Below are 17072 nucleotides of genomic sequence, written 5' to 3' on the forward strand. Positions count from 1 at the left end.
CGGTAGGTCAACTTTGCTTATAATTCTAAAAAATAAATAGATAAATAGAAAGTAGTACAAATAGTTAGTAATTTCACAAAACTAACATTTATGTATGTAAGTTAATGCTTTAATTAAGTTTTACACCTGTAAGTTCCTTGCCATCAAGAAGTTTCTTTTTATCGTTAGTACTTATAGACAAACAAAACAAATGGTTATAACTTTAACAATAAGCACATGATCACTAATACTTTTATCCTCTATCAAGCTACCAGTTTGTTATTCAAACTTGTATAGAAACAATGACGTGGTAGAACAGCCAAATAGTTTTATTTTGGCTAAAGTAATGAAATATTTTGGTGTCGTAATCATACACACTCATTTTTACGTGACTTTAAAATTGTTGAAACAGTTAAAATGTTTTTAAAATATAAGTTAATTGATATAACGCTGATGCAGGTCTTCCAAACTTAAATCTTTTGAACTGTTTTAAACACATTTAGTACCGTACTATAATGTCTGTCGAAAGTATGTAATCTTTCGTTTATGTATTATTACCTAGTGTCATTCGGTTATTCTCTTCAAGACTAATTGCTTTATGATAAGTGGTTTATAATAGTTTTATATATTCTCGCTGAACTGTGGGATCAAAGAGAATTTCACTTTGTTCACATTCCCACTGCAGAGATTACTTTTAATTTAGGTACAATTTTCGATTTTTTGTAATATTTGTATATTTAAATATGTTTATATATTGATTCAGGTTTTAGAACATCTAGAACTGAAGTTACATTTTAGTTATAAACCACAATTATAAATAAAAGTTCAGAAGTAGCACTTTTGACTAAATTGCATTTTTTAAAACCTAATTACAACTTTTCGGCTACTCGTGTGGACGCCACCAGGTGAATATCGTCTGTTTTGTGAAATACTTGGCCGTTAGAATTTTTTAGTCTCGACAATAACTTAAGACAATTTCATTTTCATTTTTGCAAACAATTTGACATTTAAAAGTTTGAAAAATAAATTTTATACGGTCGTTTACGTCACATTTGAAATGAAATTCTATTGGATATTTTAATCTTAACGTACTGTAGCATAGACGACAGCTTTTATGATTTAAAATACATTTCACCTTTTACAAACTAGCATACATATTTATATTAATCGTGATAAATATTTTTCATTGAGTTTAAACTGTAAACCTGAGTTTGAAAATTTACTAACAAAAAAATCAAGTATATGTTTTCATTCGAACCTCCCATGATTCAATGTTAACTATGGAGCTTTGTAACTCTAAAAAATGGATTCCGATACTCGAGGCAAGAACAGCTCAGATATCCCATTCTTTAGCTTTGCACTTACCAACAAAATAAACCTGTTGTTAATCGTGGTTAAAGAAATCAACTGCTATTAATGTGAGTACTATATTTTAACACTGATTTAAATTTTATATTTTAAAATCAATTTAAAATGTGTAATTAGGAATATCCATAATATTTCAGTGACAGTTCTTCACACAGAGACACCTGTGAAGTGTTTTGTTATTTGTGAAATGTTAGAATATTCATAATTAGAAATAATTAGTTCTTAGATATTTTTGCCCTTTTTATTTTCACATAAAACTGCAAACAGCAAATTGTCATACAAGATAATTCAACTGGAGTGTCCAACGGAGAAATATTTAGTGTCTACTTGTTTATTTGAAACTTCTAGATACTTAAACAGTTATTAAACAGAACATGATCAACATTTAAGTTTAATATAAAAGTAAAGCGAGGCTTGGTAGCACCAACTTATAAAACGATATTTTGACAATTTTACATTTTGTGTTTATGAGGTCGAACGTTTCGACATATTTGATCCACAAACAAAAACCAATTTCGTAAATTTACACAAAATATATCTTTTTTGTCATTTTATTTTTCCAAGTACCTTTTGTATTATGAACAGACATAAAAAATACAACCGGTAAAGCTGTTGCATAGCCACATAAGTCAACTGTTTTATAGTAAGTAAAACTGACAATTTCTTACCAATAACTGCATCTAAACGTTGTTCACTAACTCATAAGCTCTCTGAATTTACAACTGGAAATTTAAAATATAACAACAACTAGTAACTATGATTACAAAATACACACAAAATACACACTGTTAGCGGATTGTTTCCAACGTTTTAGAAGCGAAGTCTCTTAAGCTTCCTCGGTAAGGCCTGTATACCAAATCCCCAGGTTCGTGACATCGACTGCATTTGTTCTCTGATAGAAGTTTTTCCTTTACAAAATAAATAGCGCGGTTTTGTTTAGCCAAGACAATGATAAAGTTTTATTCACGTATCGTGGATAGTTCTGAGCCCTTCCTAAGCCAGCTTATTGAGAAGAGAGTAAAAGGCAATGTTTTTTATAGAGATCACAAACTGTGGCTGGTTTACAAGTTATTTACACTAATAATCTGGTTGATCCAGCCGATGAACGCTGAAACCTTTACGTAAACTCCCGGCACTCCTTCCTGGCCACAACCAAATCCCCAAGACACCAGCCCAGTCAGTTCGTAGTAGCCGTCCATCTCGCACACCAGAGGTCCTCCGCCATCACCCTGACAACGAAAGAAAAATCAACAACTCGTACTTTATCAAGCTTATTGCAAGTAATCATTATTTACAACGGTTATAGCTAATTACAACGTTCATTTGATTTGATTATAATTTACAACTCTTGTAGCTAATTACATTCAGATAGAAATAAAGTATATTGAAGTACACATTCATACTTTACATACAAATATTATACAGAGATAAATAATCCACTGAACGCGTTTAATAATTACTAAATAATATTTTAAAAATACGCAAATAATCATACCTTTGCGATACCTCCTTAGAATGGATAGCCATTTTCTGCGATATTTAAATAAAAAGTGAACGAAAGAAGTGTTTTACTTGTACGGTGTTTTTATAGAGGTACATGTATTATGTACACGTGTATAAACAGATATCCATGAGTGTATATGTATTATGTACACGTATATAGACAGATATCCATGAGTGTATATGTATTATGTACACGTATATAGACAGATAACCATGAGTGTATATGTATTATGTACACGTATATAGACAGATAACCATGAGTGTATATGTATTATGTACACGTATATAGACAGATAACCATGAGTGTATATGTATTATGTACACGTATATAGACAGATATCCATGAGTGTATATGTATTATGTACACGTATATAGACAGATATCCATGAGTGTATATGTATTATGTACACGTATATAGACAGATATCCATGAGTGTATATGTATTATGTACATGTATATAGACAGATATCCATGAATGTACATGTATCATGTACAGGTGTATAGACAGATAACCATGAGTGTATATGTATTATGTACATGTATATAGACAGATATCCATGAGTGTACATGTATCATGTGCAGGTGTATAGACAGATAACCATGAGTGTATATGTATTATGTACATGTATATAGACAGATATCCATGAGTGTACATGTATTATGTACATGTATATAGACAGATATCCATGAATGTACATGTATCATGTGCAGGTGTATAGACAGATAACCATGAGTGTATATGTATTATGTACATGTATATAGACAGATATCCATGAGTGTACATGTATCATGTACAGGTGTATAGACAGATAACCATGAGTGTATATGTATTATGTACATGTATATAGACAGATATCCATGAGTGTACATGTATCATGTACAGGTGTATAGACAGATAACCATGAGTGTATATGTATTATGTACATGTATATAGACAGATATCCATGAGTGTACATGTATCATGTACAGGTGTATAGACAGATAACCATGAGTGTATATGTATTATGTACATGTATATAGACAGATATCCATGAGTGTACATGTATCATGTACAGGTGTATAGACAGATAACCATGAGTGTATACGCCAATTGAATACAGTCACGTACACCTTTTCTGCTGAACAAAGGTGTCATGCAGTGAAAACTATCAGCACAAGATTTGTTTGTAATAAAGCACAAAGCTACACAATGAGCTATCTGTGCTCTGCCCACCACGGGTATCGAAACCCGGATTTTTCTGTTGGTGTCTTGGGGACATCAGTACAAGGAAAGAAGTAGTTATTCTTACATATCTTGTTTATCGAAACTTACCATGATAAAAATATAACGGTAAAATTATTATGTTATGTTTCATGTTTTGGTGTAAATTGGTTTTTATGGTGACGTTCTCCGAAGACTTTATTTTTCTGACACGAATTGAAATCTTTAGTAATTGAATTTCCAAAATTATTTTTTAATCTTTGCTATTTGTAAGTTCGTAGAGGCTAATTCATTTTTTTTTTGTATTTTGTAATTAAGTACTTGAGTCACATGTTAATGTGGTATGAATATCCCAAAGTATACGTATTTATTTACATGAAAAGATTATCCTTGATGAATTAGTTGGTTATTCGTAAATATTGTCGTGAATGTGGAATGTGAAACTGTGTTAAAATTGGGCAGTTTCTTTTCCAAAATGCAGCCATTTTAAGAATAATTAGTAAGTTAAAAACGTCTACAAAGTTCAAAATGGATATTATTCAGTTACATTGATTTTAATATCGAAATTTAAAAGACAAGCTAAATATTAATCAATTATCAACAACGGAACATTATATTTAGTTTTTTTATATACTTACTATTTTACTTAGTTTCACAGAGGTAAGCACGAATTATCTTTTAACATAGCCATCGTCATGTTTAGTTTCACACAGATATATATGAATTATCTATCAACAGATGAATCTTTATGTTTAGCTTTACAGAGATAATTATGAATTCTCTGTTAACATAAGAATTATCATGTTTAGTATTACACAAATAAAACTAAATAGTCTTTTAACACAGGAAGTAATAATACATTTACTCTGTAGAACGGGTTTTTACGTTTCAGTAAAGTTATTATTTTAAAAGTACAATATATATCAAATATTTTGTATTGATTGTGTGGATACTTCCAGATCCACCCTAAATTTTCGGTCATTTTTATCACATCTTGAAACTAAACATATAAACATATGTCCAAGCCCATCAAACATCCCCACAACCATGTTTTACCTATAGCTGAACATATCAATATCGTTTACTGGTTACCATGAAAACACCACGTGCAACCATTAACACGAACATATCTTAACAATTATTGTCTTGAAACAAGAGTACGACGTGACATGCACGTGATTAGTCATGACAAACCTGGCAAGCGTCGTTTCCTTTCTCTCCCCCTGCACAGAAGCTGCTAGCCGGTAGAATAAAGAGATTTTCGGTTACAGTGTTGATTTTTACTGTACACTCCTGTTCAGCTACGATAGGGACTTCCGCTTCCCGAATTTTCAGCGCAATAGGACCGGCTAAAGGGGAGAAAAAAACACACAACTTAGAACGCCGTCCCATCACTAAGCTGCAGTCGTATGTGTTTGGCCTGGAATGGCCAATGTTTAGGGCGCTCGACTCGTAAACCGAGGGTGGCTGGTTCGAATCTCCGTCACACCAAACATGCTCGACCTTTCAACTGCGGGGGCGTTATAATGTGATGGTCAATCCCACTATTTGTTGATAAAAGAATAGCCCATGAGTTGGCAGTGGGCTGTGATGACTAACTGCCTTTCCTCTAGTCTTACGCTGCTAAATTAGGGACGACTGGCGTTTATAACCCTCATGTATCTTTGAGTGAAATTCAAAAACAAACAAACAATCGTACGTGTTTATGGATTAGCAATCGCTCTGTTTCCAACAATAATGTACACTGCTATCTTCTTTGTTGCTCTAAATGAAGGTAGAAGTCAGTTTGCTGCAGTTTGTCACTTTTAGTGGAGCAATATCCTTGAATCGGACTAACTACGAGTACAGAAAATACAGTTTCTACACACGTCGAGTTTCATTTACAGATATAACGTTTACGTGTCATGGGAAATGATAGGAGTGTGTGTGCGTTTTCTTATAGCAACGCCATATCGGGCTATCTACTGAGTTCACCGAGGGCAATCGAATCCCTGATTTTAGCGTTGTACTGTAAATCCGTAGACTTACCGTTGTACCAGCAGGGAACATGATAAGAGAGTTCATTTGTGTTAAGCGCGCAAAACATTTGTGGTTAAGGTGAAAACGTAAATAAGCTTGAAAACGTGTGAGTAAGAAGAGCTATTTTATTTGACTTAAATACAAGGATTGTTGGAAGGAAAGAACCAAATCTAACCTCAAAATATTAACATCAGATTCTTGTCCAGTGAGCTTTTAACCTCAGACTGATTGGAATGGATTTTCAACCCGAACAGCACCTTATGCCCCACGTAAACAGCCACAAATGTCTCCACAACAGGCTGTTGCCGTTTTTTCTACAAAGTTTCATCATGGTTGTTTCTAATTGTGAGCTATTGACTAGAGGGAAGAAAATCAGTCACCGCTAAGATTTTGTCCGTTTCTTTCAACCGAATAATTGAATGCACTAACTGTCACAACAACATCATGACTCAACCATACTACACGCTGACCACTAAAGAAATAAGAGTTTGTTTCTTTGTTTTTGAATTTCACGCAAAGCCACTCGAGGGCTATCTGCACTAGACGTTCCTAATTTAGTAGTGTAGGACTAGAGGGAAGGCAGCGGGTCATATCCATCCACCGCCAACTCTTGGGCTACTCTTTTACCAAAGAATAGTGAAATTGATCGTAAAATTATAACACCTCGACCGCTGAAATTGCGCGCCTGTTTGGGTGCGACGGGGACTCGAACCCGCGACCTCCGGCTTACAATTTGAGTGCCTTTACCATCTGACCAAGATGGATTAACAAGAGAGTCTGTTATCTTCAGATTATATTATGTATAAGGTTATGAAGGCTATGAACCTACTTCTTTTGTTAATCATAATGAATTAAATGTCTCACGTGATTTTTTTATAAAATTCTCGTTAATGAACAGATAATTTTTCAAAAATTATATCGTTTTCAACGATTAGAAAATAAAAAATCGAATGTGGCCTGGTCGCTAGCGTTCCGGACTATGAATATGAGGCATTATGGTTCATGTCCGTTGCCACAAAATGCATTCCATACGTTCCGACCATCGGTGCATTATAAGAGTGACGGTGAAACCCCGCTATTCAACTAAAGTACCCAAAAGTTGCAACGGTTTTCCTTCACAAGCTAATTCCCAAATAGTTGATAACTTCAAAATTAGGTACAGCTAGCTCAAATATTTTGTTTGTAATTTCGCACAAAACTACTCGGGGGCTATCTGTGCTAGCCGTCCCTAATTTCGCAGTGTAAGACTAGAGGGAAGGCAGCTAGTCATCACCACCCACCGCTAACTCTTGGGCTACTCTTTTACCAACGAATAGTGGAATTGACCGTCACATTATAACGCCCCCACGGCTGAGAGGGCGAGCATGTTTGGCGCGACGGAGATGCGAACCCACAACCCTCAGATTACGAGTCGCACGCCTTAACACGCTTGGCCATGCCGGGCCTCACTAGTACAAATAGCTCACGAATAGCTTTGTGTGGGCCCCGCATGGCCAGGAGGGTTAAGGCGTTCGACTAGTAATCAGAGAGTCGCGAATTCGAATCTTCTTCGCACCAAACATGCTCTCTTTCAGCCGTGTGACCGTTATAATGTGACGGTGAATCCCACTATTCATTGGTAAAAATGTAGCCCAAGAGTCGGCGGTGGGTGATAATGACTAGCTGCCTTTCCTCTAGTCTTACACTGCTACAGTATGGACGGCTAGCGCAGACAGCCTTCGTGTAGCTTTGTGGGGAATTCAAAAACAAACAAACAAAAACACAGCTTTGTGTGAAGAATCTATCTTTCGTAAAATGTTAATGTTTAGTTAATGGTACATTAATTTCTAATATTCAAATACATAAAACGTGAAGGAATGAAGTGTATTTATTTCTATTAATTTTTTATAAGCCAGTTTAGGATAATGATATTTCAGTAATACGTTTGCATTCTAGTATGTTTAATATCAGAAATTTATTTGTAAAGATAAACGAGGCACAAACAGGTTAAACTGATCTTAAATCAAACGACTTAGTTTTCTCAAGGGTTTTTTGCATTAATAGTTTTATAAACGTTAACAAAAATCAATGAAGAATGTTAGCAATTCCGGTTGTAAAAGCGAATACATTTCCTGTTCGACAGAATTCTATAATCGGAGATATTTTGTGCATTGATACACGAAAGCAATTTGCGCTGGCCTACCCTAATTTAGCAGTGTAAGACTAGAGGGAAGGCAGCTAGTTATCATCACCCACCGCTAACTTTTAGGCTACTCTTTTACCAACGAATAATAAGATTGACTGTAACATTATAATGTCCCCACCGCTGAAAGGGCGAGAATGTTTGGTGTGAAGAGGATTCGAACCCGTGACTCTTGGATTACAATTCAAGCGCCCTAATCACCACCTGTTCATGCCGAGCCAGACCTATTATTAAACTTGGAATTTAACAGTAAAGAAACTAATGGCAAGTTTATGAATATATAACAAAGTTAACTCTATGGCGCAGCTACGGATGGGCCTGGGGGGGCATGGTCTGTCTTTTCCGCGTCATGGCCCACCCAATCACAATCTACATGATGGTTCCTGCGTTTGAAAATGTCACAAGCAGCTTTCTTTTCTTTTTCTAACTCCTTGTACCTTGTCTCAAAAGGTTGTACACCTCCTGCCTGTTCATTATAACTCTGGGCCCACCCAAATTTTCATACCTGACTACGCCACTGAGTTAACGTTCTGATAAGTTTATCTAATGTTATGCGAGAACCGTCACCAGCAGAATTGATTATTACTGATAGATGATTGCATATAAGAAAAGACGCCCAAAGATGTCTTAACTAGTAATCGCGTTTGTCATCTAAAGGGAAAATCAGAAAATACGAAAAGTGACAGATAAAGAAAACACGAGGACCTTCTCCATTGAAGCCGTAACCAGTGACGGTACATTTGGTGCCAGGGATTCCCACGCCGTCCCGTCTGGGTAAACATACCAAACACACTCCGTTCTCGAGTTCCATGGTCATCTCAAGCTTCAGTAAAGCAATATCGTTGTCCAAGGTCTGGCTGTTATGGTTGTGATGGATGTAATTGGTGGACACCCGTTGAGTTTGAGCTCCTGGACTACCGTATTGGCTGGCGAGGTTTAAATCTCCTGCCCTGACGTACAGTGAATCCCCTTTTCTGACAATGCTAAAGACAGAAATAGAGGGTTAGGTTAACGAATAACCTGTACTACATATTAGAAAATTTGACAACACATGAATATTACAGTCCTCATCTTCGCCACTTTGATGCTACTGATTGACCAACTTTAAAATGTATTCAATATGCTTCAAGCGGAAAAATACGAGATTTCTAGCTTTCATTGCTAAACATGGTAGATCATCTATAATTATCTATAGGTTATCTATTTTAAAGTAAGCAAAATACAAAACTTACCAAGAATCACAAGAAGAACATCATCATGATATTTTTCAGTATCTGATTTTACTAATACAATTTACATTGATCTTTAACATTATAATCAAGACTCACCAGTATTCTGTTTACTTCCATCTTCACCAAAGGTTTTATAACCAAGACTCACAAGTATTCTGTTTACTTTCATCTTTACCAAAGGTTTTATAATCAAGACTCATCAGTATTCTGTTTATTTCCATCTTCTCCAAAGGTTTTATAATCAAGACTCACCAGTGTTCTGTTTACTTTCATATTCACCAAAGGTTTTATAATCAAGACTCATCAGTATTTTGTTTACTTCCATCTTCTCCAAAGGTTTTATAATCAAGACTCATCAGTATTCTGTCTTCTTTCATCTTTACCAAAGGTTTTATAATCAAGACTCATCAGTATTCTGTTTACTTCCATCTTTACCAAAGGTTTTATAATCAAGACTCATCAGTATTCTGTTTACTTCCATATTCACCAAAGGTTTTATAATCAAGATTCACCAGTGTTCTGTTTATTCTGATCCTCACTAAAAGTCTGATAATGGAACTCACGACAGAAACTGTTTGTTCTCGCCCTCTATAAATGGTTTATACTCAAGAGTTAACCAAAAAGCTACTATTTCATGTTGTTTAAGCGACTCAAATTACCGAGCTTGTATGAATGAACTGAACCTTCATTCCCTTCCAAATAAATATTAGTTTGTTCTTAGTCTCACTTCTGCTCAAGTAACAAAGATTTGGCTGTTACCTATCAAAGTAAAGGTTAACCAATGCGCATTCTAGCAAATATTGCAGTTTTATGTCAAAGAAACAACAGCGATCTGTATAGTTTAGTACTTGTTTGTTTGAGGGCTTATAACGCTTACAACTCTGAGGTGGGTACAATGCACAAGCCTCATTGCAAAATATTCTGCTGAAAACATTTAAACAAACAAACTTTTATAGCTGGATTATAATTTACAACGCTAATAAATAAATTACATTAAGGTAATTAATTTTTACTTAATCACTGTGATCTACTTTCAAGCTTGACAACAGACAGCTTTTTAAACAACATAAAAAATTTGTTTTCTTGAATTTCTCACAAAGTTGGCCAAACAGCGCTCACTATAAATTCTTGGACTGCTCTTTACCAACGAAAAGCGTAATTAGCTGTAGCATCAGAACCCCTCTACAGTTGAAAGCGCGAGCAAGTTACGTGTTAGGATTCGAATCCGTGATCCAGTCGAGTGTTAAAATATAAGTAATATTGTGTTATCAATCCTTAACCTGATTATAAGTTCTAAATGACTCATATAATAATTACACTTCACAAATATAGCCGAGTTCACGTCATAACAGTCGTTGTTCGTGCAGTTTGATAATATAAAAGGGATCATAATTACTACTGAGCACGCCAGCTGGTCTGATGACTTCTGGGATTTGAAGAAATGCTTTGTCAACGTTGACTATAACATATATACAGCAGCTTACGCATCATTATACATTTTTTTTTTTACTTTCACTTTTGCGTTTTTGAAACCATATTTATAAAACAAGAGTCCAACCAACTAGAACTTTTATTTTGTCAAGAGCAGGCTGTAGATAGAAGATACTGATCAAGATCAGAAAGATGCAGTTGTAGTTTCTCGGTCGTCCCTTGAGGAATAAGAAATTTAAAGTATGATTATAAATAGAAAAATTGGAGGAAGGAAAGACCGTGGAAGGTAGAGTTTGTCTTACGTCGAGATTCAATCTAAATGGTTAAATGTATCGACTTTGTGAATTCTTTGTAACCATGGTTATCCATAAACCTCTTCTTCTTCTGTGTCGATATGGTGCATAGAAATATTTTGGTCATACACCAATTAGTGTAAAGTATTTTATTTAGAAGGTGAGGTGTGGTTAAGTAATAGAACTAATTTATATGAAATAAAGGCACTATTACTATTTTCAATGTTGTGTTAAAAATCAAATGATTCATTTCACGTCGACATTAACGATCGTGACGGTACATGTGAATCAACAATACACATGATGTTAATTTAAAAATAAAGAATTACAAACATAATTATTAAATCTAGATTAAAATGTGGTTTAAAACAATAATAATCTGTTAAAAAGAACATTATATGGCCAAATGCTTATGGCGAAAAATATAGACCACAGATATCTGGCGTATTGTTGGACTACAACATGTGCTAACTTTAAACAATATCTATTTATTCTAAAACACTATTATTGTGTTGAAATTTTCGCTACATAGTTTTAATGTCAGTAAAACATATTATTTATGATTTAATAATATAATAACTTGTTTTATGACGTCATATTTATTCATCTTTTAGTGGTAGCACTACATTCTTAGTTTTCTACTGTCGGTTATGTAAAGTTCTTCATCCTAATATGTATTCTAGCTCATCTATAACAAATATAAAGAATTCAGCATTATTTAGGCTTGACAGTTAGAGCGATCGACTCCCAATCGGTAGGCCAGTGGGGGGTATAATATAATGGTCAGTTTAATCATTCGTTGGTAAACAAAATATCAAAGTTAGCGGTGGGTGTTATTAAATAACTGCATTTATTTTACTCCATCACTTCATTATTAAGTACAGCTAACACACTAAATATCCAACAGATCTGCCCGAATTAAAAAAAAAAAAATTGGGGTATCTCCGACATTCACCGCTTTGATATTTCTGAGCTAATAGGGAGAACCAACGGAAATAGTAACTTATCTCTTACTTGTTGAGTTTTTTAATTAGTCGTATCTGTTTGGTGTCTCAGTAACACATATTTTGTATATCAGTCAACAGTTTTTGTTTATTGACTTTTTCCCTAACTGGTAAAGCAAATACATGTTTTCAGGATGTCACTAGAAAGTTATTTAATGTAAAGGGTGATTTATATATCTATATACACCACTTACCAAACCAATATCAGGTACATACAAGAATACAAAGATTGGCAACCCACTACACTAAAAATGCGAAACATAGGGAACACAAAAGGATCCCAGGAGTTAGATTCAAACGCTGATCTTTTCCTCTCCATGTCATTCTTTGGGGCATTAGGGTACAAGAAGCCGGGTTTGGTGAAGATCAAGCCAATGGTTCATCAGTTATAAGTAGACACACTCAGAATTTTTTTTTTTTTTTCAAATAATGATTTCCATAGAAAATTGAAGTTTACCGTTTCCAATTTCGAAGTCTATAAAAAAAGAAAAAGCTTTGAAATACGGTTTCAAACTCATTAGTCAGGCCTATGAGTATTCTCCACATTTGTACTTCATGTTTAGTAATGCTTCAAAAGTTTGAGCATCAAAATGTTTTTAGATCAATAATATGTATACAAATACTTTCCAAGAAATTAGCCCTGGATGGCCAGTTCGTTAAGGCGTTCGACCCGTAACCTGAGGGTCATGGATTCGAATCTCCGTCACACCAAACATGTTCGCTCTTTCAGCCGTGGAGGCGTTATAATGTAACATTCAATCTCACTATTCGTTGTTAAAAGAGTAGCCCAAGAGTTGGCGGTGGGCGGTGAAAACTTGCTGCCTTCCCTCTAGTTTTACGCTGCTAAATTAGGAGCAGATAACCCTAGAGTAGCTTTGCATGAAAGCTCAAAACAAAATTTCCAAGAAACGCCAGATAGATGATTCTACTAGAAGAGTAAAAGGGTGAAACAGGGACATATGGATGCAGGTTGTTTTACCGCAAATCAACTTTAATTGTTTCTTTATCAATAAAAGATATAAAATTATTAATTTAATTTTTCACTTTTTTCAAATTAAATTATCTCTGATATATTTCTCAGAGGAGTAAGGATCTTTACAGTCGACATAGGTTTACACGAAGCATTATTTATTCAGCATTAAGAAAATTTCAAATAACACACAGAATTCTCGTGACCTTATTTTTGATTTTAAAATGATTACACAACTGATACTGCTTGGAGCCAGTTTTAAACAATGGACCTCTTTATGTATACATGTGTGTGTTTATGTATATTTGTATATACATTAAACTTTTATTCGAATTCGTCACCATCCTGTTTTTGATAAAAGAGAAAAATGGAATCTTTATGCATGTTCGAAAATGTTTTTAGAAGCATTTTCTTCAATCGTGATGTATTTTTATAAAACTTTAATACCTTAAAAATATTAGTTAACAAATATAAATTATTTTTGCCGGGTTATATTATCCCGACTACATCCAATTTTGGAAGTAGTCTTAATTCTTTACAACTTCAAGTGGCAATCATAGATAACAGTGTAAATTTGTGTATTTGAGTGTGTGCGTTTGGTTTCTTATTGCAAAGCCACATCGGGCTATCTGCTGAGTCCACCGAGGGGAAATGAAACCCTGATTTTTTGCGTTGTAAATTCGTATACAAGCGGGGGACTGTGTATTAGAAATAATTTCAAAAATAGTTGAAATTATAGTATCGTTTTATTCTTACGAGTTTTATTATAATATGAAGTTCTTGAGCACCAGAAATAATTGTTTATTCTCTTTCTGGAATATGTGGCTTTGCATGACCCGCAATTTGTAGGTCGCAGTGTCAGGTTTTTATTTGGCCAAATTCTTTATGGCAGGTGTCTGTTGTTATTGGCGATATGTTTTAACAATAAATGAACAGCATATAATCCACTTGTTTTAAAAGTAATATATTCAAACCAAGTCAAATATATGTACTAAACTTCGTCTCACTTTTGGTTATCATAGCTGTATCCAGTGCTTTAAATAATTGTTTCTATTTCGCCAAAGTCCACACAGGCAGGTTCAATTACTTTTGAACACTCTTTGAAAACGAGGGTTCCAATCTCCTCACCAAACGTGTTCGTTATTTCAGTCGTAAGTACATTATGATGTTACAGCCAATCCTAATGTTTTTTGGTAAAGAGCAGTTCAAACACTGGCAGCTGGTAGTGACCACTGCTACCTTCTCCCTAATTTATCATTTCAAAATTGAGAATGGCTATCGCAGATAATAACCCTCGTGTATCTTTGTGCGAACCTTCACAAATAAATAAACTTTCTGAAGTTTGCTACAAAGGATACGTAAAAACTTACTTTGTTATGCAGTGTGCTGCAGTCAGCACCCATTGTGGGCCAATTAGAGCGCCACCACACAAATATTGGTTTTGGGCATTAATCAGTGCTACCTGTAGAAAAATAAAACATTTTGAATAAAAAGATTATCAGTTTACTTGATATGCCACTTTACACTGCACTTATACAATAATTTGTTAGTTTTAACCCATTAAACGTAATTATAAGAATAACAAAATAAAATATTTGACCAAAAGCATTCTTAGATACACCTGAAAGGAATGTGAAGGCTGATAGTAAATTTGGTGGCAGTTACTTGATTAATCGTCTTTGGCTAAATAAATACTTGATTCACCAGTTATTTTGCCCAATATATTAGTAATTATACAAGAACTAGTGAAATCTACTAGGCATTAAAACTTCCTTAACACCAAAATGAACTTTATCTAGTGTTTAGCTATTGTGGATCCAAGAGTCCTTTACTCGCATGTTATTTGTGCGAGCGCGTTATAACAGTGATGGTAGACCCCCCCCCTGCTAGTTGGTTGGATCAGGATAGCTCAAGAGTTAGAAAAGTAGGTGATATTTTTCTTTTTAAGGTAGATGAGGTTTAGGAGAAGGAACCACCCTGGCAACAATCAAACAAATTCAAGAGCAGATATAGTAACTGTTCGTGCACGTGGACATTTTTACCAGAAAAGAATCATCTCTGAATAAACCGCTTTCTTCATACTACTTAGTTATAGCAAGCTTGACGTGGCTTGTTAGTTCGCGGGCCAGGATGTATACCGGAAAGTCCAAGGTTGGAGCTCGCAAATGCCACAGAACACATTCCGTCCTTTCTTCTGTGGACACGGTATAAAAGTTAAAGGTATTCGTGCTGACAGTTGATGACTTTGCTAATAATCGCTTTCTTTTTTGGGCAGAAGCTTTAGGGATGGCAATTTCTGAAAGTTGGAGTGTTAGATTGGCATAAATTTTATCTCATGTATCACACAAGGTGCCATTCAGTTTGAAACTGCCAAATGCGCACTTTTTACTTCCTACTCAGTAAAACTATAGTTACTTTTTTTATTGTTTAACATTTATCTTTCGTTTTCAGTTTAATTGGTTTGTTTTGAGATTTAAGCGCTCCGTAACAATTTTGACTACGTTTAAGAAGTTGGCAGAATATTTCTTTTGAAACTAAACCTTTATTGTTGAATTTACGTTGGGTCATTTCGGATTCCTCGGGGATCCAATAATACAGCCATGAACTCACGGGTAAGCCGAATTGGATAAAAATGAATTGCATATACATACGTCTTTATAACTATGACTTAGTTTGCATCTGAGAACTGGCTCAAAGCACTACTAAACTTCAACTGCGGGGATCGGCATGGCCAAGTGTGTTAAGGCGTGCGACTCGTAATCTGAGGGTCGCGGGTTCGCATCCCCGTCGCGCTAAACATGCTCGCCCTTTCAGCCGTGGGGACGTTATAAAGTTACGGTCAATCCCACTATTCGTTGGTAAAAGAGTAGCCCAAGAGTTGGCGGTGTGGTGATGACTAGCTGCCTTCCCTTTAGTCTTACACTGCTAACTTAGGGACGGCTAGCACAGATAGCCCTCGAGTAGCTTTGTGCAAAATTCAAAAACAAACAAACAAACAAACAAAGCCATGTGGTTTGGGCGCTTGACTCGTAATCTAAAGGTTGCGAGTTCGAATCCACGCCGTACAAAACATGCTCGCCCTTTAAGCTATAAAAGCGTTGTAATGTATCAGTCAATCCCATTATTCGTTGCTAAAATAGTAGACCAAGAGTTGGCAGTGGGTGATGATAACCAACTGCCTTCCCTCTAATCGAATGACCCAAAAATTTGCGAGTCTTTCCACATGAGAGAGTTTATAGACTTATGGAAACCTCAAAGAAAGAGTTAGTACCCGTATTAATATCAACGTTAGGTTCTCTTAATCTTTTAAAACAAACAGCAATTTCCCAAGGTGGACAAAGGTTAACTAACCAAATTCTAGCTTTATATTCCATATACCAGCACCAGCCTCTAATCAAAATAATTTATTAGCAAATAACAGCCTTTCTCATTTAAATATACACACTGTCAAGCCTTAGCACGTGCTTTTCGATAACACTAGCTCGTGTATTAGTAACGAACATAAAATTCGGTTCCCTGTTACCTGCATACAAGTCAAAACATCTGGCTCATACACAATTTATTATAAACCTTCAGGTTAAAAGCTTATTTTTATATCTTTCACTAACGGTGGGGCGGGGAATCACGTACTGACAAGAAATCGAATGAAATCACACAATTTCTAATTTCAGGTAGACAAAATATCCTTAGCAGTGGTACGTGCAGGAGAGCTTTATGTTATACAATTTGGTGTTGAACGAACATTTTTTACCTGCCAACACCATTCTCCGGCCTCAGAGTCAAAACCTCCAACCACCCGCCCTTCTCGCTCTCCTTCTCCCTTTATCCCACAGACATGAGGTTGATTATCCTCTGTAAAGAGAGACAGATCATCATTACTTCGTGTCCGG

The 17072-nt window shown here is 35.2% G+C and overlaps 1 protein-coding gene across 1 annotated transcript in view; it reads right to left on the reverse strand.

The window, feature by feature from the left end:
- Positions 1-1587: 1587 nt before the first annotated feature.
- LOC143255172 (uncharacterized) overlaps positions 1588-17072 on the reverse strand; it is a 28469-nt gene continuing 12984 nt past the window's right edge. The window contains exons 3-7 of the mRNA XM_076510422.1: positions 16934-17034; positions 14553-14644; positions 8958-9235; positions 5246-5400; positions 1588-2576 (exon numbers count right to left, since the gene is read on the reverse strand). Coding sequence (XP_076366537.1) covers positions 2409-2576; positions 5246-5400; positions 8958-9235; positions 14553-14644; positions 16934-17034 — 794 coding nt within the window. The 3' untranslated portion in view covers positions 1588-2408. The remainder of the gene's footprint in view (positions 2577-5245; positions 5401-8957; positions 9236-14552; positions 14645-16933; positions 17035-17072) is intronic.

Source organism: Tachypleus tridentatus, chromosome 7 (assembly GCF_004210375.1).
Source record: "Tachypleus tridentatus isolate NWPU-2018 chromosome 7, ASM421037v1, whole genome shotgun sequence".
Taxonomy (NCBI): Eukaryota; Metazoa; Arthropoda; class Merostomata; order Xiphosura; family Limulidae; genus Tachypleus; species Tachypleus tridentatus.